The sequence below is a fragment of the Thunnus maccoyii genome, chromosome 3 (genome assembly GCF_910596095.1).
Source record: "Thunnus maccoyii chromosome 3, fThuMac1.1, whole genome shotgun sequence".
NCBI classification, from domain to species: Eukaryota; Metazoa; Chordata; class Actinopteri; order Scombriformes; family Scombridae; genus Thunnus; species Thunnus maccoyii.
Window position 1 is genome coordinate 27,241,421 of NC_056535.1, and position 20,352 is coordinate 27,261,772.

At 40.8% G+C, this 20,352-nt stretch overlaps 2 protein-coding genes across 13 annotated transcripts in view; both read right to left on the reverse strand.

Annotated features, from left to right (window-relative positions):
- Positions 1-1,484: 1,484 nt before the first annotated feature.
- On the reverse strand, positions 1,485-11,311 carry hp1bp3 (heterochromatin protein 1, binding protein 3). Of its 5 annotated transcripts, none has more exons than XM_042407482.1 (13): positions 11,242-11,311; positions 10,178-10,258; positions 8,923-9,094; positions 8,045-8,107; positions 7,759-7,915; positions 7,513-7,656; positions 7,290-7,349; positions 6,340-6,479; positions 6,021-6,111; positions 5,115-5,274; positions 4,230-4,341; positions 3,520-3,666; positions 1,485-2,965 (listed from the first exon to the last, which is right to left on the reverse strand). In XM_042407482.1, exons 2-13 carry the CDS (start codon positions 10,242-10,244, stop codon positions 2,446-2,448), a joined length of 1,833 nt encoding a protein of 610 aa, XP_042263416.1. In that variant the 5' UTR covers positions 10,245-10,258; positions 11,242-11,311; the 3' UTR covers positions 1,485-2,445. The 5 variants fall into 5 exon arrangements, with proteins under 5 accessions (XP_042263416.1, XP_042263414.1, XP_042263417.1 ...); XM_042407480.1 differs by lacking the exon at positions 11,242-11,311 and adding an exon at positions 10,780-10,883; XM_042407483.1 differs by lacking the exon at positions 11,242-11,311 and adding an exon at positions 10,393-10,563.
- A 1,620-nt stretch (positions 11,312-12,931) lies between these two features.
- Positions 12,932-20,352, reverse strand: part of eif4g3a (eukaryotic translation initiation factor 4 gamma, 3a) — a 48,866-nt gene continuing 41,445 nt past the window's right edge. For all 8 annotated transcript variants that reach the window (XM_042407479.1, XM_042407478.1, XM_042407474.1 and 5 more), the window contains 10 exons: positions 20,113-20,339; positions 19,831-19,943; positions 19,411-19,583; positions 18,531-18,656; positions 17,932-18,013; positions 17,272-17,370; positions 16,953-17,099; positions 15,384-15,465; positions 15,153-15,299; positions 12,932-13,524 (listed from right to left, as the gene is read on the reverse strand). In XM_042407479.1, coding sequence (XP_042263413.1) covers positions 13,343-13,524; positions 15,153-15,299; positions 15,384-15,465; positions 16,953-17,099; positions 17,272-17,370; positions 17,932-18,013; positions 18,531-18,656; positions 19,411-19,583; positions 19,831-19,943; positions 20,113-20,339 — 1,378 coding nt within the window. In that variant the 3' untranslated portion in view covers positions 12,932-13,342. The remainder of the gene's footprint in view (positions 13,525-15,152; positions 15,300-15,383; positions 15,466-16,952; positions 17,100-17,271; positions 17,371-17,931; positions 18,014-18,530; positions 18,657-19,410; positions 19,584-19,830; positions 19,944-20,112; positions 20,340-20,352) is intronic.

Consider the following 20,352-nt stretch of genomic DNA (forward strand, 5'->3'; position numbering starts at 1 on the left):
TTAAACTCAAGGTGAACACAGAGGAACTTCCCTCTTCAGTAGATGAATGTACCCCTCTCCACACCCAGACAATGTTCTATATTCATTTGATCAATTTAATACTAATATCGGTGTAAGATCATATCCACATTCTTTAATATGCAAATTCAAAACCCTTCTTTCGCATAGTGTGTTTTTACAGATGGTCTTAAATCAGACTTTTTAGAGAGGGTGTCCCCCAAGGCTCAGTTTTAGATCCTATTTTATTTTCTATATTTATAAACAACATCAGGAAGGACTTGCAAACTGTAGCGTACTCAGTTGCCTCTTCTCTGAGCCAAGTTATTAATGAGCTTCAGATAGCATTTCAACAGCTTCACTACACGGGCCCAAGTTAGTTCATAATGCAAAGAAAACCAAATTCATGACTTTTTCTAGGGCTCGTTCCAAATCCTCAGGTGACACAAACCTATATACTTTAAATGGGGACTCAATCGAAAGCGTCATCTTGTGAGTATTTAGATATCTGGTTGGATGACAAACTTTCTTTCAGAGTTTACACTGAAAATCTTGTGAAGAAGCTGAAACTAAGTATAGGTTTTATCTTTGAAACAAGGCTTGCTTTTAACATTTTGGGCTCTATGATTTATAACCAACTCTGGTTCCTGTACTTGTAATTGTATGCTGTATGAATTGGTAGACTGGCCATCACTAAGTCTACGTAGACAACTTCATTTGTATATTTTTGTGTACAAGGCCATGCTGGGTAAACTGGCCTCATATATACTGTAAGTAACCACCTGACTCAGACCTCCAGCAGTCTTCATTACCAGGTTTCAGGGGTTTGCACTGAGTTTCTGGATTAAGAATAATCTGTAGAGCTTTCTACATTTTAATAATCTAGTCCCCTTGGAAAAATTAAAGCCCTGTTGAAAGTAAATGTCACAGAGAGATGCGACTGCTTATATGAGCTGGATTTAGTCCGTGTGTTAGATGTTTGTATTCCCTATTGAAACTGTAATTGGTGTGCTGTGGCCGGAAAAGAGATTTCAATCTCAAGGGACTTCGTGGTTAAATAAAGATTTAAAACAAACAAACAAAAAACCTCACTCCTCTTCAAACAATACAAAACAACTGATGTGCTCTGTTTTTTTAATGTTTTCATGTAAAGTCATCTCCTCTTTTTTGTTATTTTTAATGACTTGGTTTTCTGGCCAATGACCTTCAGGAAGTGACAATCAAGATTAATTTAATCGTTGAGTTTCTAAATTTGAAATTCCTTCAAGGAAACTTGCAGGGAAGCACTGAGCTATGGCATCATTATACAAAACTGTGAAGTGTTGTCCGGGACAAAGAAACCCATAAACTAATAATTCATTACAGCGAATCATCAGGTTACATAAAATACTTCATCTTACTTTCTCTTCTGGAATCAGTATACTTTTAGAAATTCAATATTTTCTCCTTGTATAATAAATTAAATGATAATTGAAAAAAACAGAGTCTACAAATATAGCCATTTTATTAATGACTTGGAAAAAAAGCTTAACAACACAAGGAATACATGCATGCAGGGTATGTATGAGCTTTTATCCTCCTTTTTCTTATTCACAACACACATTTCTGAGTTTGGTACTGAATTACAGCTGTGCAGCAATAAAATCAATGTATGTATATGCTTGTTAACACACATATCAAAAGACATTTTTGACTTGTTCTTGAATGAATACTAACATAGTGTTTTATCCTCTGTTAAGTCCTCAACCTGTCACAGACCTAATCTTTTCTAGGGGCAATTGTTTTTTTTTTTTGTTATCAAATAAACAAATATGGGATTATATATAAAAAGACAAATGTGAATAACAATTCAGATTCTAATGCAGAACTGCATGGCAAAAAATATGGTAATTTATACCCAGGACACACAGGACAACACCCTTAAAATCTGTGTTTCATAAAAGATTAATAATATTAGTATCAGTTCAAATTTAAACCCACCGTTTTTAACTTAAAAAGGACACAGTCTTTTCAACCCTCGAAAACACTGATATCTCACTTCATTTGATATTAAGGAATGTGTGCTGCCAACACTTAAAGAGTGGATGAGGAAGAGTTATAAAAACAGAAGTCACTACATGGCTCTAATAACAGTATGTCGGATCTTGCTATGCTGCCAACCTGGCAGTTGGTCACACATCTGTTTTAAACGGCAACACTAACTGAACTTTTCTACACATGGTGTTTAAAAAGGATATTCAGATACTCTCAATGTACAGTAAACTTAACTGGTAGGATATCGTTCTTATTTCTACAATAGAAATAAAAAAAACAAAACTACTTGCCCCGTTAAAAAGGGAGAAGAAAAAAAAAAAAGATAAAAAGAGAGAGAGAGAGAGGGCACTGAAATAAAGCGGCAGACTGCTGCATATTCAGAGCGTCCCAGTTTTATGGAAGGCGCTCCTGGGCTCAGTTTTTCCCTCTCATGGACTTGCGAGTGGACTGCTTGCTTCTCTTCCCACCTTTTCCGACTACGGGCTCTTCGGAGGAGGACTCTTCAGGCTCGGACCGTCTGGACCCGCCTTTGGTCGCTTGTTTTTTAACTGCGGGCTCCTCTGGGGACAACTCCTCGGGCTTTGATCTCTTAGAAAGGCTCCTCCCCGTCTCCCTTGTGACTGCGGGCTCCTCTGGGGATGACTCTCTAGACGCTGGTCGCTTGGACCCGCTTTTGCTCAGCTTTTTGACGGCTGGTGTTTTGGGCTTTCTCGCTGGAGCTCCTCTCTTAACGGGCGTGGCTTTAGGCGGCGGTGTGGATTCCTTCTTAGACTCTCTTCTCGCCGTTCTCTTGGCTGAAGACGCAGCTTTCTTGGCCGGGGATTTCTTTGCCAGAGCACGTCCCTTGCCTTTAGCTTTTGACTGGCTGACGCTCCGAGATTTCTTGGTTGGTGGAGGACGGCGAGCCTTGGGTGGAGGCCTCTTCTGCGATTTCCTAAGAGTGAGAAGACGGCGGTTACTTCAGTAGGAGGAGTGTAATTATACAGACATCACATGTAGGTGTGACGCTCCTGGGAAACAGCAGTGATGAAACAACCACCAATTTATTTAGATCCTAGTTGCAGCTGCATCAGCTCAAAATATTTTAAAATGGTGAGACGTTAATAGTGTTCTTCTCTAAGGAAAGGGGGACAGCTTTACCCCTCAAATTCTGACACCATGAATATATATATATATATTTTCGATTTATGTCCAAAGTCTCAACATATATTTAAGTTAGTGTGTTTCACCTTCACGTACATTTTCTGCACTTTAAATTTAAAACTTTCAACGTTTTTTTGATATATTTGAGATATTACTGTCTCTGAATTCCCACTTTTTGGGATTAATGTACCTTCGGGTGCCGAGTCAGCGCGCGGGCATTACTCTTTTCATGGAAGTAGTTACTTAAGTGTCACTATAAATGATGGGGAGAAACTCCCTGCAGACTACAGCTTACTGTGTTATAAATACCAACTACAGATCAAAATCAGAACTTTTTACACCCACCTCTTACGGGAAGGAGCTTCGTCCTCTGACTCCTCCTCGTCGTCTTCAGACTCTTCCTCGTCAGAAGACTCGATCATCTGCTTCCGCTTCGGTGGATGGTTCGTCTTCGGAGGCTCTTTGAACTTGTCTGGGTACAGGATAGTGGGGCTAAAAGAGAAAGATTCAAATGAAAATGATCTGAGAAGGCGTGCAAAAACAAGTACGTCGGTTGTGTGATCCTCTGCGGTATCACACAACCATTTACAGTTTGCAAAATACCTGAAGACATGATGACAGGACGTTTTTGTTTTTGGATGCTGGCTTTAAAACATTTGAACTATTGATTATGGGAGCAGACTGCAAAGGAAAAACTTGGAGATCTTTTTCTTTGAATTATTACTTACCTATCTAAAAGATAGAGGATGTTGTATTGCTGTACAGATTGTAAAGCTCCCTGAGGCAAATTTGTGATATTGGACTATATAAATAAAAATGGACGTTGTCTCATTAGAAATCACCTAGAATCTCAGAGTTAAGAAATAAAGATGACATCATTTCAAGATCCTCCCTCATAAGTAGGAGAACAATCTGCATCTTCAGGTATTTGTGCGTTGCCGACCGTCACAGTGTCTTAATAATCATTAATAAAAGTGTGATAAAGAAACAGTATTCTGAGTGAGTGAATGTGTAAATAAAAATGGAACTACTTTCGCCAAATGTGGTTGATATACCTCGGGTAGAAGGGGAACGAGAGCTGGTAGGTCCCTGTGAAGCCATGACCAGTGATCTGCTCCATCCAGCCGAGTACTTTACACTTTGTCAGGGTCCTCCTCAGATTGGCCACTAAAGAAACCACCTTTTAGTAACACCATTTTTTTTTTTTTTAGATGCACAAACATTGTTACCCAAATCTAGCGGCGTAGTTTTAGGGGACGGCGACGGCAGTCTTGTTGTTGGTCTTTTGTTGTGGTTTTCCCCCCATTTGGAAACTTAAGAGCCCTGATCAGACAGAGCGCTTTTTAAAAACAGCCTACGGTGGCTTCTTGTACTTGTTTAATGACAGTGAAGCTTTTTGCTCGCTGCTTTGCGTTGCTGAGCACCTCGTGTTTTTCTGCTCCATCCGCCTCCCGTTTTTATAGGAACCCCCTGAATGCCTCAAGTTAAACTCAGAGTGGAAAGGCACCCGACGTCATTAGCAGTTTTTTTTCCTCCCCCATTGACCAAACGAATTAATTGAGAGGCGGGCCTTTTGTGGGTTTGACGACAACAAGTGGAGGTAACGGTCATGGAGGACAAACTAGTGATGGCTGTTGCTGGATACGTGGAGCTGTATGACTTCACCAACCATAGTTACAACGGTCTGAACAGAAAAACAGCAAGCCTGGAGTGAGTTCACTTCACAGCAAAATAATGGTTGGGCTAAGGACAGGTGATTTGGTGGTTGCCTAGCAACAATAACAAAAAAGAGGCAGCAAGCTGCTCTTTTTAAAAAAAATAAATTGTAGTCTTCAACAAAAAAAAAAAGGAGGTGCGTTGCGCCTCTCATTCTGCAACCAGCAAAGAGCACTCGGTCTGATCAGGGTCTACGGCTGCATCTGACAGTTATCTTCACTTACCTAACTGATACTCCTTTCTATCCTTGTTGGCGTCTACTAGGTATTTGCGTAGAGTGGTGGTGCTGCAGGTTTTAGGTTCGTTCATGGCTGTGATGGCGGCTGTGATGGCGTCCTCCAAGGCGCCGCCTTTCAGCAGGACCTGGTTGCCGGTACGCTTCAGCTGTGACAAGACAGTCGCGTATAAACATTTTTTTTTTTTTTAGGACACATGGTTTGGTTTACAGTTCATTCACCTGCCTCTCGTTTCCCACACGGCCAGAGTGAGAGAGAGAGTAGGCCTATCATATTGTTAACTGGCACTTGACAAACACTTTTCTCTTGTTTCTCCCTGGTTTTAATGTTTTATAAAGAATACTTGCCTGACAATATCTTAAGCTTGCAATAATCCAATTGGACTGAGATACTAAAATACAACTATACCCAAGCAGGCAGATTGATTGGCACTGTAGACCTGTGTCTGGCCTGGAAACAAAGCAGCTCCTGAGGTGGTTCAGTGTGGGTGCTTCTCATTTTTCAGACTGACCAAGTTACCATGCAAGATGTTACCGACTGCTGACACCTGCATGAGACAGGACTTGTGTAAACTGAATAAGTTAGGTGAATAAGTTAGAAGATAATAACCTGATAGGCCAGGAGACAATAAATAATATCCAGGAACTGCTTTTGAGTTGCTCTCATAAGCTTTTTACTGTTTAAAACTTACAAATACACAGATGATAGTTAAGAGAGGAGAATGTGTGACATGTGGTGGATGACAAACACTACATCTTTGGCCACTGTAGAGGATTTAATTTCATGTTGCCAAGAACTGAGCATTTCATGTGCTGTCAGTCATTTGTAACATGAAATATCACTCATTTTAGAAGAGAAATGATAAAAAATGGTGTTATGAAAAAACATCTTTACCTGGAAAGTCCCTCTGGCTCCTTTCCCAGTGATTTGCTCCAGCTGTCCTTTCTCTACTGCCTTTACCAGAGCTGTCTTAAGGACATCTGGCCTGAGGACGAATCAGAGTCAATAAATCCTTCATATATTCGATAATCCCACTTAACACAATGTTACAGACCCCCTTTTTTTTGTAAATTAAAGAGCCTCTGAAATCCAGGTCACTGGTAACACAGTATGTGCTTCAGGAGCTCACACATAGTTACAGTTAAAGTTCTCATTCATGTCTGACACTTAAATCAACAGTCAACAGGGAAACGATCATTTTAACGTCATGTACCTGCTCTCGATGTTGAGACTGGGGAAGTGCTGCTCTAGGTATTTCTTGATCAGGTTGTAGGAGGCCTCTTTGGGCTCACAGAGCCGAGTGATGATGAGAGGCAGAGCATCTCCCAGAGACTCCTGCTTCTGAGCAGCTTTCTAAAAAAACACCACCCATTTACAGACACGACCATTACAACCAAAACACATCCCGATGGGAGAAATGGGAAAAGAAAACTGTTGATTAGATCTAACACATAGTGTACTGTCGTCTCCTGAATGTTTTCTGGTGCTGAGCACAACCTCTTACTCATCTATGAATCGGGACGTTGTAGAAAACGCCTCAAAAGAAACCTTAAGAGTTGAAAATGTCACTTGCTGTTGTGTTGTTGTTGTTTCATTTTGTCGTTTCATTTTGTCAGGCTTGTATTTATAAAGCACCTTTAAATCACTGCTAGGACTTTAAACCCTGATGTGAATGATTCACACTGAAGGACACTCGAAGCAGTAAAATACAAACTATTTACTGTATATTTCACTTTTTCTTACATCGAGTTTTGCTGCCACAGACAAAATTAATTCCTGACTAGTAAATTAAATATGAGTCATAAGTTTCTACCAGTGTGTCAGGATGCCAAGAATTACTGGAGTCACAAAAGGTCATGATGAGGAGCTTAAAAAAAAAAAATGTCTGAAAAGTGATTTTTATTTCACTTTAATGAGAAAACAGAAGTAACATGACCTTCATTTCCAGGAAGTTCAGGAAGTTGAAAAAAAAAAAAAAATTCTCTTCCTGTATTTAAGAAAGACAAAACGAGAATTTTAGGGCCATTTTTCCTTCTCTGAAATGCTCGATAAACACGAGCCCTGAGCTACTGAGATTCAAACCCCCACTAAGAAAGTACGCTAAAATTAAACTACTGAGTATCAAACTGTTGTACATCACTGTCTTCCTCTGCTCTAACATACCTTAGACGAGGTGGACTGCTTCCCAATGGTGAAGGTTCCTGAGAGGCCTTTACCCTTCAGCTGTGCGAGAGAGAAAACAAAAACAAGAGTGAACAGACTGGTCATGTTTACTGGGCTCCTACACATTTTAATGATCAGTGAGATTCATTTTAATTAAGCACGAACGTTATGTTAAAGAGAGATTTGAGACCGTGTCTTTTGTTTCCATCCGTACATCCTTTACCTGTTTGATCGTACCCTTCTCCAAATGTTTCTTCATTGATTTCTTGATGAGGAACTTCTTCTTATCAAGCTCCATCCCGGGGTAGTTCTTCACAATATATTTCATAACGGACTGGTACGAAACCCCGGATCTATCGTTACAAGACTGCAAAGAAAACAGACAAGAGATTACAGGTTATTTTAAACAAAAAAAAAGGACAAAACAAACACACAACCGGCTGCGTTGAGGGACGGGTTTCGTACACACCGTTACGGCTTCGATGAGGATATTATCCACTCTGTGCTGAGTGCCTGCGAAGTTGGTAACGGGAAGCTTTTTGCTCGCGGTGACGCTAGCCCACGCAGGAATAGTCCTTTTCACCTTCTTGACTTTGGCTTTCTCATACTTGTAGCCATCCTTCAACCTGTCACCAAAAAAAAAAAAAGAAAAAAAGAAAAAGGAGCGAGACACAAGTTTAGTTATGCGGTTGGTTTTCTTTAGAAGCGATATTTCACTGTGATTGTTACCACCCTTATCTTTATCACATCCTCACCTTAGTAGGAGAACATAGCAGTGTGTTGCGCACTGTCCAGCCGCGCAGTCCTTGCATTTGTCACTTTGTCCGTTTGACGCCGACGGGAAAGACAAAATGAAGTTTGAGAACAACTGTCTTAATGACCACCATAGGAATTTTTGACGTTAGCTGAGTTGCTATGCTAGTGTGCTGTGTGTAGAGGAGGTTATGTGTCGGAGCATGTTTTCCCTCTATTAAGCTTCATGTTGACTATTTGCTTTGTCGAGGTCTAGGAGAAGAGAAGGAGGAGAAATTATCAGAGTTATTAACTTCCATCTGCTACAACTAAATGTAAGGCTTTTTTTTTTTATTATTATTTGTTTCCTTACACTAGCTGGGTTCCCACACATGTTTTGGACAACCGCTCTAAACAAAAGTCACAAAACATTTAGTTTATCCTTGAGGGATGTGAACCGCCCAAACAATCTGGTCACCTACAGCTAAAATTTGAAGGCTTTTTTTCTATAATTCAGAGGATGTTTTGTTTAATTTTATTTCTAAATAAGTGGATAAAACAAAAACATTATCTGGATATTATTCTGAAACGTATGTAGTGAAGAGCAGTTAAAGCTGCTCTTTCTAAATGATCACCGGACTTTCATGATGCTAACGTCCTCTCCTCCTGGACTCCTCCAAGACTGCATTCACTGGGACTGGTAACATCTGTCTGATGACCATGTAAAGTGGGAATGAATGTGGCTCTGACAGGTCACATCTTTTGGCAATGCAACACTGCAACCATGAGAGGAGCAGTACTGTCATCCAGCAGAGGTAAGGATCATATAAAGCAGATAAAAGTGCTATCAAAGTGAAATATCGCTGTCAGAGTTGCAGCCTAGCTCTCCGGTGATACTCACTCTTTCTTCTCCGTCCCCTCTTCTCCCTTCTCGGCCGCGGCTCCCTCGTCCGCCTTCTCTCCATTCTCTGTGGGCTCCGTCTCGCTGGCGGCCTTGCCCTCGGCCGTCGCCGCTGAAGATGCGGCCTGCTCCTCGTCAGCGGAAGGAGATTCCTCTGAGGTGGCTTCGGGCTCTAAGAGGAGGTTCGGGAATATGGGAAAAATGAATTCCGATGTCTTTTATTTGCAGGTGACAGCATAGAGATAGCAATGAAACATGAGACGGAGAAAGAAGGGGGTATGACATGCAAGTAGGTCCACGTTCATCAACGATCAAGTAAGGGATGATGTACATCACCCTGTCAGCGTTCTTTTCACAATAACGACCTGCTCACTGTACATCATCCCTTACATATATCATGTTAGCTAACGCAATGCTTGTTTCATGTGTATGTTGTTCATGTTTATGATGTTTTTGATTAATTAATTAAATTAATTAATTAGTTGTTTGGTCCAGAAAATGATGAAAAATGACAATCAATGTTTCCCAAAGCCCAAGGTGCAACCTCAAATGTCTTGTTTTGTCCTGACCAACAGTCCAAAACCTAATGATATTCAGTTTACTGTAATAGAAAACTAAAGAAAACAGAAAATATTCACATTTAAAAAGCTGAAACGAGAGAATGTACGTGTTTTTTCTGAAACGAATCAAATGCAAAAAACAGTTGGCCGTTAATTTCATGTCGATTGACTAATCATAGTTAATTTATGTAGCATTTTCTTCTGAAAACTGATTTCTGGGACTTTCCTCACTAAGAGTTTAAAGGCCGCTGCTACTTGGGCAACTTTTACACCTTTCAGGCATGTGATTTTCCTTGTGTTTTGTCTGCTTTCCATGCTGTAGCACACTATATGACCTTGTGAAAAGCAAAAAGCAAAGTAGTATCTCTTGTATTTGCAGTGAAGTGTCTCAGAGACATTATTTTTAGTAAAGATCTGCATGTAAACACCAATAGTCATGCTTCACACAGTGTCAAATATTGTGGTATTGATTGTGAAACCAGTTTGGAGGCTTGTGTCTGTGGTGTGGAGGGTTGTATAAACAAACATGGCATAAACACACAGACATCTACAGGCTGCATACACAGACACTTGAGTGCAGTTGTGGGTTGTGATGGGCTCTGAAACCACACTGGTTATGGTGCGTCCATGGGGGCTTTGGTTCAGGTGATGGACGCCCCCCTCCCCTCCTCATCATCCCCTCCACCCGGCCTCACCTTTCTCTGCTGCAGCGGAGGGGGTCTTCTCCTGGGTCGGAGTCGCTACCGCTCGGCGAATCGGCATCACACGAGATTTACCTGGATGGAGAAAATAACACGCGTCTGAGCACCAGGAAATCACAACACTGACTTGAGCCCCCCACCTCCCCCCCTCCCCTCCCCTCCTTGTGTGTATGTGCGCGATTTAAAAACGGCGACACTGCCAAACACACTTCATTCATTGAGGCCCATTCTCCTCAAGCAGAAGAAAAGGTGCGCTTGTTAAGTTATTCCGGAAAACGCAGACCACCTTCAAGCCGGTGCACCGCAACAGCGCCGCCGGCCTTTGCCAATAAATTTCGATCACTTTCGCACGGGCCAAAAGATGAGTTGCCAGAAATTTTCGGCAATTGCGCCATTTTGTCCGTTGGTTTATATACACACATATACACACACACACACACATACACACACACACAGTGATGGCGTCGCACAAGGCAGACAAAAATTCATTTCAGTTGCATGGAGTAAAAACCGCCGACCTGCGGGTTTTTTCCAGCAACGCATCCGTGCAACCACGCATTTATCTGATAACTTGTCACAACGCAACGCAAACTTACCTTTTACTTATCGAGAAAAAGTGGGACACTTGGAGTAAATTTCTGCACGATCCTTTATTTAGATTTCCGTTTACGAGCCCCGCCCCATTAGGACCGTTGGCGACGTCACCGCGTAACGGGGCACGTGACCGACGGGTTGTCGCCGTCATGGCCGCCGTTAAACGTTGATTTTTTTTGTTTTCTCTTGAAATGTTATGATTTACGAAATATAAATGTAAATATAATACCTGATAATTAGCTCAGCTGTTGTCAGCGCAGGTGTTTAGCCGGCCGACGCTATCCTTAAAGAGACTAGCTAGCAACCAATTCAGAACCTTGATGTATTTCTTTCAAATTTCTTTCTAAAAGACTCAAAATATCATAGAGCGTTTCCATAATTTGAATTCACTTGATACTTACCGTCGTTATGGCCAATACAACCTGAGCACTTAATTATTTCAAACAAGATAAACCCATTCTTACCATTGGGGCATCAACAACAACAACAACAACAGCTCTGAAGGGATTTTGAGTTGGGGGTTATAGCTAAGACTCATGGGAGTTGTAGTTGTCTAGTGCTATTAAAGGTAAAATAGTTATATCTTGGTTAAATGGAGAGATGTTTGCAGTTTACTGCACAGTAAAGAAGTAGATACGTTTTATACTTTGAGTATAGATGGGAAAACTCCAGTATTGTCATTCAGCCAACCACAAAATTGAAAGAAATCCTTTATGGGATTGAGAACTGAAAGCTAGCAGAACAAAGCTAACCTAGAAAAGGAGAAGGAAGGCTCTGTGACGGCATGTCTGAAAATAGTAAAAAAAAAAAAAATGCCCGTCACAATTTCCTGCAGGCCAAACACCCAAGATGACTTCTTCAAAATGCTTGTTTTATCCAAACAGTCCAAACCCCAAATATACAATGATATAAAACAGAAAATCCACACAATTAAGAAGCTGGGGTCCAATTAATGTTTGGCATTTTGTTGAGAAAAAAGTACTCTAATTAATCAAATTAGTTGCTAAGTATTTTCTGTCGATCACTTAATTATTTCAGCTCTTGTGTTTGTTCACACTGGGTGCCTAAAATGCTTTTTCGGTGATCCAAAAACAGCTCTTAAGACAGGTAAAAACATCAGAAACCCATTGAGATCCAATCACTCAAGTCACATTTGGTGATTTGATAAACATGTGACCACACAGACATTGTACTGAAACCACATTGGCATACTATACACAATCAAAATCACATCAAGAATGTGGCAAAAGCCAAGGCACTGATTGCGAGTTAATTCATAACACTTCTTCATGCTTGAATGGCTCGGCCGACCAAATCCGAAGCTCCCAGTGACTCCTGGGCCGCGTGCCAGTCGGTCCCCTCAGCTTTTCTTCTTCTTCTTCTTCTTCCTCCGAGGATGTCAAGATGAAACTGAAACACTGGCTGTGTCCAAAATCACTCCTTCTTTACTTAATAGTGCACTGCATTTACCCTCCACAATTTTATTAGTGTCCAAATTCTGATTCGCTATATAATGACCTCAGTTTTAACAATGGAAATAAAGACATTGTGTCCATGGCGTGTACGCTACTTTTATACAGGGAGGAGTGAACGAGGGAGTGATTTCGGACATGCAAACACACACACACACACACACCGAAGAAACAACCCACATTTCCAAACACCAGCCATCAAAAAGATCAAATCATGAGAAGCAGCTTTTTTTTTTTTTTTTTTAAATACCTTTTTTGTCTTTAATGTATTTACAAGCTTTTAATCTGCTCTGTAGGTCTGAAGTATTACAAGCATTTCATGTTCAGCGACCCTGGCCATTTGCTTTTTAAAGTTGCATTTTGCTCATGTCATTTGAATGTGTCCTGTTTGTTCGTCTGCGTTTGTTTGACAGTTCTGTGGACTGACTTGCATCGCTTCTTGAATGCATACCTCTACCTCTCATGAGGTGTATGTACATATCATGTGGAGCAAGCCAAGGCTGAGGGAACACTTCCTGGTTATTAGGAGATAACCTTTGACCTCAAACATCATTCACGGACAACGTTAATAAGTTTCTGTGCATCCACTCCTTTTTTTTTTTATCTCTTGCTTCCCCTTCATCCCAAAATAATTTTGTTTGACCCTGTTTTAAACCAAACAGCGTGGAATCCAGGGAGGCTATTCATTTCACAATTATTATTTTGTTATTATAATTAATTATATTGTTATTTCTGTTGTCATTTTCTCATTGTGAGCATCTGCAAATGTTAAATAACTTTCATATTTGCAGTCCTTAAAAAAATAATAAATTAAAGAGTCCAGAACCTATGTATCTTTTAAGTCTCTTCTTAAAAAGTAACAAAAAAAAAGTAAGTTAAAATTTAAAACAAAAATATTTTCTATGTATTATACAGGTATTTAGTGCTTCCGCCGTTGGAATCCAAACTCAAAATGGCGGCATGTTTCAGAACCGTACCGCAGAAAAAAATTCCAGCCGTTAACATGTCGTCCTGCCCACACACCCATTTTGAATGTTTGTTCTGCTGTAAGGATGCAGTTCTACTATGCTGTGTCCCGGAGGTGTCTCCCTCATCAATTATCCTCAGATTCCTCCTCCGCCTCCCGCAGCCAGGTGAAGAAGGCTGTGACGGACTTGAGGGCCACACCCTTACCCTGCTGCTCGGCAGGGTCTTTGCTCGTCTCCCACTTGTAGAAAGCGTCCTCCGAGATGACGTCCTCATCATACAGACAGTCAAAGAACATCCGGAGAAGGTCTGGCAGACACGACAGAGACAGAGAGAGAGAAAGCAAATACACGTCAACACTCATCTTTGTCAGCTCTGAAAGGTTCAGGCGATGACTAAAGTAAGTAATATCTAAGAGATATTTCAGTCTGGAGCAAAGTGGTCCATTGCCAAACCTTTCCAACCTCATGCTGCTAGCATGTCTAAGAAATTGTGGAAATTATGCACAAGAAAACAGATCCTGCTTTAAAGGTGAAATGTGTGTGTGTGAAAGTGCTGCAGTCAGGTAAACTTCCAACTATCTACAAATTAAAGCAGGTTTTATATGACTGACAAAAAAAAAAAAGCTGACACTACTGTTATTGTCCTGCTGCAGTGACCCCCAACTAATTACAGTATTACAATTCATTTAAAAGTTTCAGTGGGGATGTCCTAGTGGTTATGTTAAAGATTAAATATGAATTCCATTACGGATGATAACGTATTTTTGTGTTTGGCTCTTTTACTTTCACACAAACTCATAATCATGAGTGAATCTGAGCTTGTAAACAAGTCACACGGACTCCAAAGTAGGTTGACAGTTTTGATAAGTTGTGATCTTACAAGATTAAAGGCTTGAAAACTTTCAAATCATAAGTATTTCTCTATATAAAAAAGTACTGCTCATTTAAAGTTTAACTCTCTAAAAAGTCTGCTTCATCACAACTGTGTATGTGGGGTTTTGATCAGATCTGACAGCAGCTTGGCAACAGTCTCTAAACCTCACATCTGTCATCACGTTTTAATTTTTGAATGTTGCTAAATCCTGATTGGTGCACAGGAAATACATGACATCAGCTTCTTTGACTGAGCTCCACCTGCTTCGAGCGAGTTGAGGGGAGCAGAGATAAAACTGAATCCCATCAGCCGAGTTTGTGGTTTCACTCTGTCGTTTTAGAGCAACATGATGGACTCACTGCTGTAATCAAACTACTTTTACTGCTTCTACCAGTAAAAAACATGAAGAAATCTTTGAATATGAGCGTCTGTCAAGATTGCAGTTTGGACTCAGACTTTTTGTAATGCCTGACTCACCAAGCTCCAGTAACTGCTGACTATCAAAGCCATTATCCAGCCTTTTCTTTTTTTTTTTTTTAGCATTTTTTGCTAACTCCAGCATGTTTACATCTTGTATTGTATACTGATGTTCATTATTGTGCTCAGTCCCTATCAAATAAACAAATAAAATGTCCATATAACTACTTTACATGACCGAACCTAAATCAAGTGAATGTTGACGAGTTCAATAACGTTGAGATTCAAAGTTCTGTTAACTGCGGTTTCAAAGGTCAAGAATGAATGAACTTTGAATTTAAACTTTTAAGCAAACAGGACACAAAAAGTCCTTGAAATGCTCAGATCAGATGTAAATTTGAACATCTGCAATTTTATAAACAACTGGGCAAAATGAAACAGCTGATGAAGATTATGTGACATGATAAAAAAGCTCCAGAACAGCTACTAAATGGACCTTGTGGAGAGATTATTTACAATATTACTTAAAACAACTAAGAAATTTCACAACTTAATGTTCTCTGATAAGAAATGAAGAAAAAAAAAATGACATAAAGACAAATAAATCTTTCATTGTGAAGAGGAAACTGTGACGCAGCACTTACTTGGAGGCTGATCGAGGGCGACTATCAGCGCCTGAAGTGCATAAAGTGCTTGCAGCTGTCGCTCAGTGTCTGAGTTAAGGTATTTGAGTAATACAGGCAATCTCCTCTGGATGATGGCCGTGTCCACTCGACAGTTGGTGTTATCATCTGTAAGTGTGTAAATATTGTAATCAGTGGTGAGATTTTAACAGAATAGAGAAGACTCTCTCCTCCAGGTGGCGGAGCGCTTACCTTTCACTGCTGCCTTACACACAGCTGTCATCAAAGCCCTCAGGAAGGGAGACGAGCTCATCTGAGATTCATCTAGGTTTGCCTGGGAGACGCAGCACGGAGGAGGAGGAGGAGGACAAAAACACACAATATGTCAGTTTCACACGGCAACAACACATCTTAGCAGTGATGCATGATTTTACCTGAACTGTGGTGCAAAGACATACGTTTCTATCATTTAGTATTTCTTGGATGATTCTTGGATGTTCTCTGCATAAACACGTATCATGCACATGTCCCGGCCTGTGTTTATATTCTGGGGCTCGACTGGAATATCTTTGCATGATTTACAGTTCAAAAAATGTCCTTGAAACAGGACGTTTTAGCTGCTGTCTCATGATGAGCCCGCTCTGTTCTGATTGGTTAGCTGCCCCTCAGCAGACATCCACCAGGCCTGGAGGCTACGTAAACAAACACAACAGAAGTAGTAGGATTTCACTTCTTTTTCTTGTCCTTTTACTCGACATTGAAACTTCTCATATTAATCCGTACACGTTGGAGCCGAAATCTGATCCGAAATAAGCGTGCGGACAACATGAGCGACCGCACGAACGATCTGATGTCATCACGAGGAGGAAGTAGAGGTAAACGCAGCGCACAGAGAAGGCTGAAGCTTTTGATCATGTTTAACACAAACATCTGACATCATAACAAACAAAAAGCCTGTTATGTCCCCTTTAAAAATACAATTTTGTCGCTTGACTTCAGCTGTAACAGCCTACTATTATCTTCTCTTACATGTCACTTAAAAACTACTTGTCCCAGCTGGTTCTGCTTCTCTGTACTACTATTAGCCAAATTGCAGTGAGTTTATGAGTCATCACCTCTACATTTTTGCTAGTGAGAGCTGTTGTATCATATGGTTGTTGTCTGTGTAGAGTCAGCTCAGTCATTCAGGTAGTTTAACAACAGAATAAACAGTCCGCTGGACTTGTACTGCATGTTATTTTGTGGTAAGGAGCACCTCTTGATTGTGCTGATGTAGTCGATGCATCATGCTCTGACAGCAAATGAAACGCTTACGTCAGCTTCAGCTCTAAAGGTAACTTTCAGACAGAGAGTGACTGCAGTCGCTATCTCCATTGTTTCCCATGTAAACACGACGGTGGTTTAACTTTTCTCAACTTGGCACGGTGCCTCGCTGTGTGACCATGGCAACCGCAGATATGACACTAAGGAAAACTATGCAGAAGCCAATTTCACTGGTATCACAGTTCCCTGAATCCTACACCTCCTCACCAGCAGTCAACAAATATATCAACCAACAAAAATGGTCTGAGAGCAACATCAGCTTCAGCTTCTGAGCCACTAAAGTGTTTATTAGTTAGTTAAACTTCCTTTATTAATCACATCATATTGAGTTATTCACTACCATTGTTACTTCAACATTTTTTTAGTGACTCAATATGTAAATAAACTGTGTCAGAGTTCTGCAAGTCATAAAAAAACCAGGCTGCCCTGTGTTTTAGCCACCAGCTTGCAGGGTTTGGATGATGATTTGTCTGCGTATACGTGCGTCACTTCTCATACCTCGACCCAGTCGAAGATCTGCTCGTCGCTGGCCATGTCCTCCAGGAGGAGTCTCTCCAGTTGGCGGCTCAGCTCCTCAGGAGACAAGATCCTTTTAGACACAGTCGTCTCAGGGCCGGAGTCGTCTGACAGAACGAACTGGAGTTTCTGTTTGTATCATCGATGTGATGGGGGAGTGACAAATGAGGGAGAGATGATGAAACGGGAACGAGGAGAGGTTAGAGTGTAGTCTTTATCGACTTGTTGGGCTAAAGAAGTGTTAAGAAATCCGATGGATGGTGACTGAGTTCTCCTTTAATAATGATATTTCTTCACCGACCTGTTGTGAGATGAAAGCCTGGACGTCTTCTCCCTCTGGGAGGAAGTCGGTCCAGTTGAGGCCAGATTCCCTCCACAGAGAACCCACAGTCCTATGGCTCTGTGGAGACAAGATGACACAATGTCACGCCTCACTTCTCTGAAATATCTTTATTCAGTTTCCAGCAGTGGGAAAGAAAATACGAGCAGTACAGACTGAAGAGACTGTTTCCCAATTTGCAATGGAAATATATTATTTGATGAATTAATAAAAACTGTCTGACATATTAATTAATTTGCTACAAATCAAAAGAACAAAATAACTTTTTATTGGGACGCACATTTCACACAACTGATTGATGTTAATAATAGTAGTGAATGAATAATCAAACCCTTTGTAGTGCTTAATGAAAGTGTGTTATTTTGTCCTTATTCTGACATGTCTATGACATATGATCAAATATCTAGTGCAGGGCTGCACATTATATAACCCACAAAATAATCAATTGTTCATCTTAACAGACATTTAAGTGAATGATCAGTGATTGATTATATATTCATTGTGTACGTCCCTCAGGTCACAGATGATTGATTATACTCTCCTGGCTTCATAATGAGAGCAGGTAATATAAATGTGTGCAGACTGAATACAAAAACAATAGAAGATCAGAGTGTTGCTCACCATTTGTTTGCATAGTATGTACAGTATTTCAGAAATTAAGATCCCAGCTCTTCCCACAGGAAGCAAAGGTTTGCTTAATTCACTGTGAACAAACAGAAACGACAGAAATTAAACGCAAGTCTGCCCAAATGTTTTTCATCATACACAGAGAGAGAGAGAGAAAATACAAATTACTTAAACAACTTTTTATGCTACTTCAGATCTGCTCAGATGAGGGAGTTTGCAGAAATCACAGCTTCATTATGAAATACTTTCCTGCGCTATTCACTCTTCAAATTTCTCAAAATATGGCACACGCCCCCTCATCCGGCCTGCCGCCTGAGCAGCTGTCACAGATGTCAAAATATAGTCTGAAATTAATTCATCTTGGAAATGAACAGAAGAAAGAGGGAAATCATGTAAACTAGAAAAATGTGGTCCAAAAGGACGACGATTATGTGGCTTTTTTGATCAAGTAAAAAGTGGTTTACTGGGGTTGTAAACAGAGCGGTTTCAAGCTAGTTCAGCAACTGTGTGCGAACTGAGGTGAACGAGATACGACCGGTAACGAGGCCGATTTGAGGATTTAGTGAATGACTCAGGAGTGGACATCTCAGTACCTAAAGAGCTCTCTCATAGAGAAGCCCCCTTCTCTCAGCACAGGGCTGAGCAGCTCGGCCAGGTACAGCCAGATATGGGGAATGTCGATGGCCATGTCGTCCGCTTGTTCCAGCGTCTCTGCAAACCTGAAAAAAAAAACAAAAAAACACACAAACTATCCATTAGGACACCATGAAGAAATGAAGATATTATGACTCCTGTGATACACACACTCACAAATACAAGAGTCAACATGTATAAAACATGCAGCTGCTCAAACCACTTATATTGAACTAATTTAGAGGAAACAAAAAACCTGTGATTTCATACTGAAATTATTTAAATTCTGTCGGTTCTGAGCAAGAAATTGCTTGTAAGTCCCTGAAAAAAAAAAGAAATCACTTCTTCCTTTGTTTATCTTTGCTAATTTATTTCTACTTTATACTTAATATAATGAAAGTTGTTCTAGATTTGGGTGAATGAACTGAGGGTAGATGAATAGTGGGTTGTTTTTTTAAGATCACAGGACTGAAGAGGAATCCGTTTTATAATCCTTTTTATAAACAAAAGATTTCCCAGAATTCATTCTTTTTCCAGACTTCTTTACATTTCTTGACTATATTTTACAGATTATACATAAACTCTAAAAATATGATGTATGCTGATGTTGGTTGGACAATATCAATGTAGCCAAAATAATCTACACAGCACTTGATTGATGGATGAATAAATGAAACTCTGTGTACTTCATTCTTGTATGAAAACACAGAAGTTACATTTACAAAAAAGCAGGCAGGACTACCATGTGCTAAAAAGGAGACAATCAGCTCCCTGCTTTTTTTTTTTTTTAAAAGGGATTATTTTTATGTAAGGCAGAGCACAGCCGGCAGGTGAACTGACCCTTTGTAGAACTGGGGTTTGGGCAGGATTCCCTGTTGCACCAGCTGGAAGAGGAGCTGGCCCATGTGGTCCCGTGTGATCTGACTGCGCTCCAGGGTCGACTCCACCCCGACGCGCACGAAGATGTGCAGCTGAGAGCCCAACTCGAGCTCTTCCACACACTGGATAGCCTCCTGCAGAGAACAAAGAAATACGGTCAAGACTAGAAACGAAAAGGGGAAGTTAAACACTACAAGCATCATAATCCTGTCAATACAAACATCTATACACAACACTTCATTAAATGCTAATGTTTGATAGAAGCAATGTCTGTTGACCAAGTTAATAATCAATTATGAGCAACAGTTTGTGGATGTACATTAAAACATCTTAGACACCACGAGTCTCATCTACTGTTGACTTTCTTGTGAATCTAAGTACCTTGTAATCATTTATGTGGAGGAACTCGTCGATGATGGACTTTGACTTCCTCTCTATCTCCTCCTCAGACAGGGCAGGTCTGTCCGGTGTCTGCGCCGCTGGCTCAGGTTTCACTGTCGACGTAAAAACAGCAGTCACAACAGTGTCTCTGGTCTGTGTGAGTCTGTCCTCTCTGATTTAAATCCCCACATAAATATAAACCTACTCTGTTCTGAATTTGATAAATCACATGTTAGGCAAAGTCTGCTTTCAAAGGTACAGTTTTAGCCAGGCGTTCCTCACCAGGCTCCTTGACTCTGCTGCGCTCCGGCTCCGTTTTGTCCTCGGTGACGCTCGGTCTCCGCGGCTCGGCTCCCTCTCGCTCCCGGTCTCTTCGTGGCTCTTCCGGGATTTGGCTCTCCAGCAGCTCCTTCGAACTGCTTCCCCTGATGAAAGATCCGGGCCGTGACGATGGCGGCACGGAGATCAGAGGTTTCTCGCTGCGTTCTCTCCCTGTACTGCTACGAGTGCTGGGGGAGAGAG

Bases quoted from the DNA above. Each gene is read 5' to 3' on its own strand.
- hp1bp3 (XM_042407482.1), bottom strand. From the start codon at position 10,244: ATGCCGATTCGCCGAGCGGTAGCGACTCCGACCCAGGAGAAGACCCCC. The intron at 5,275-6,020 runs GTAAAGATGTTT...GTCTTGTCACAG, and splicing joins GAGCCAGAGGGACTTTCCAG to CTGAAGCGTACCGGCAACCA. The intron at 3,667-4,229 runs GTATATCAACCA...TTTCTCTTTTAG, and splicing joins TCGTTCCCCTTCTACCCGAG to CCCCACTATCCTGTACCCAG.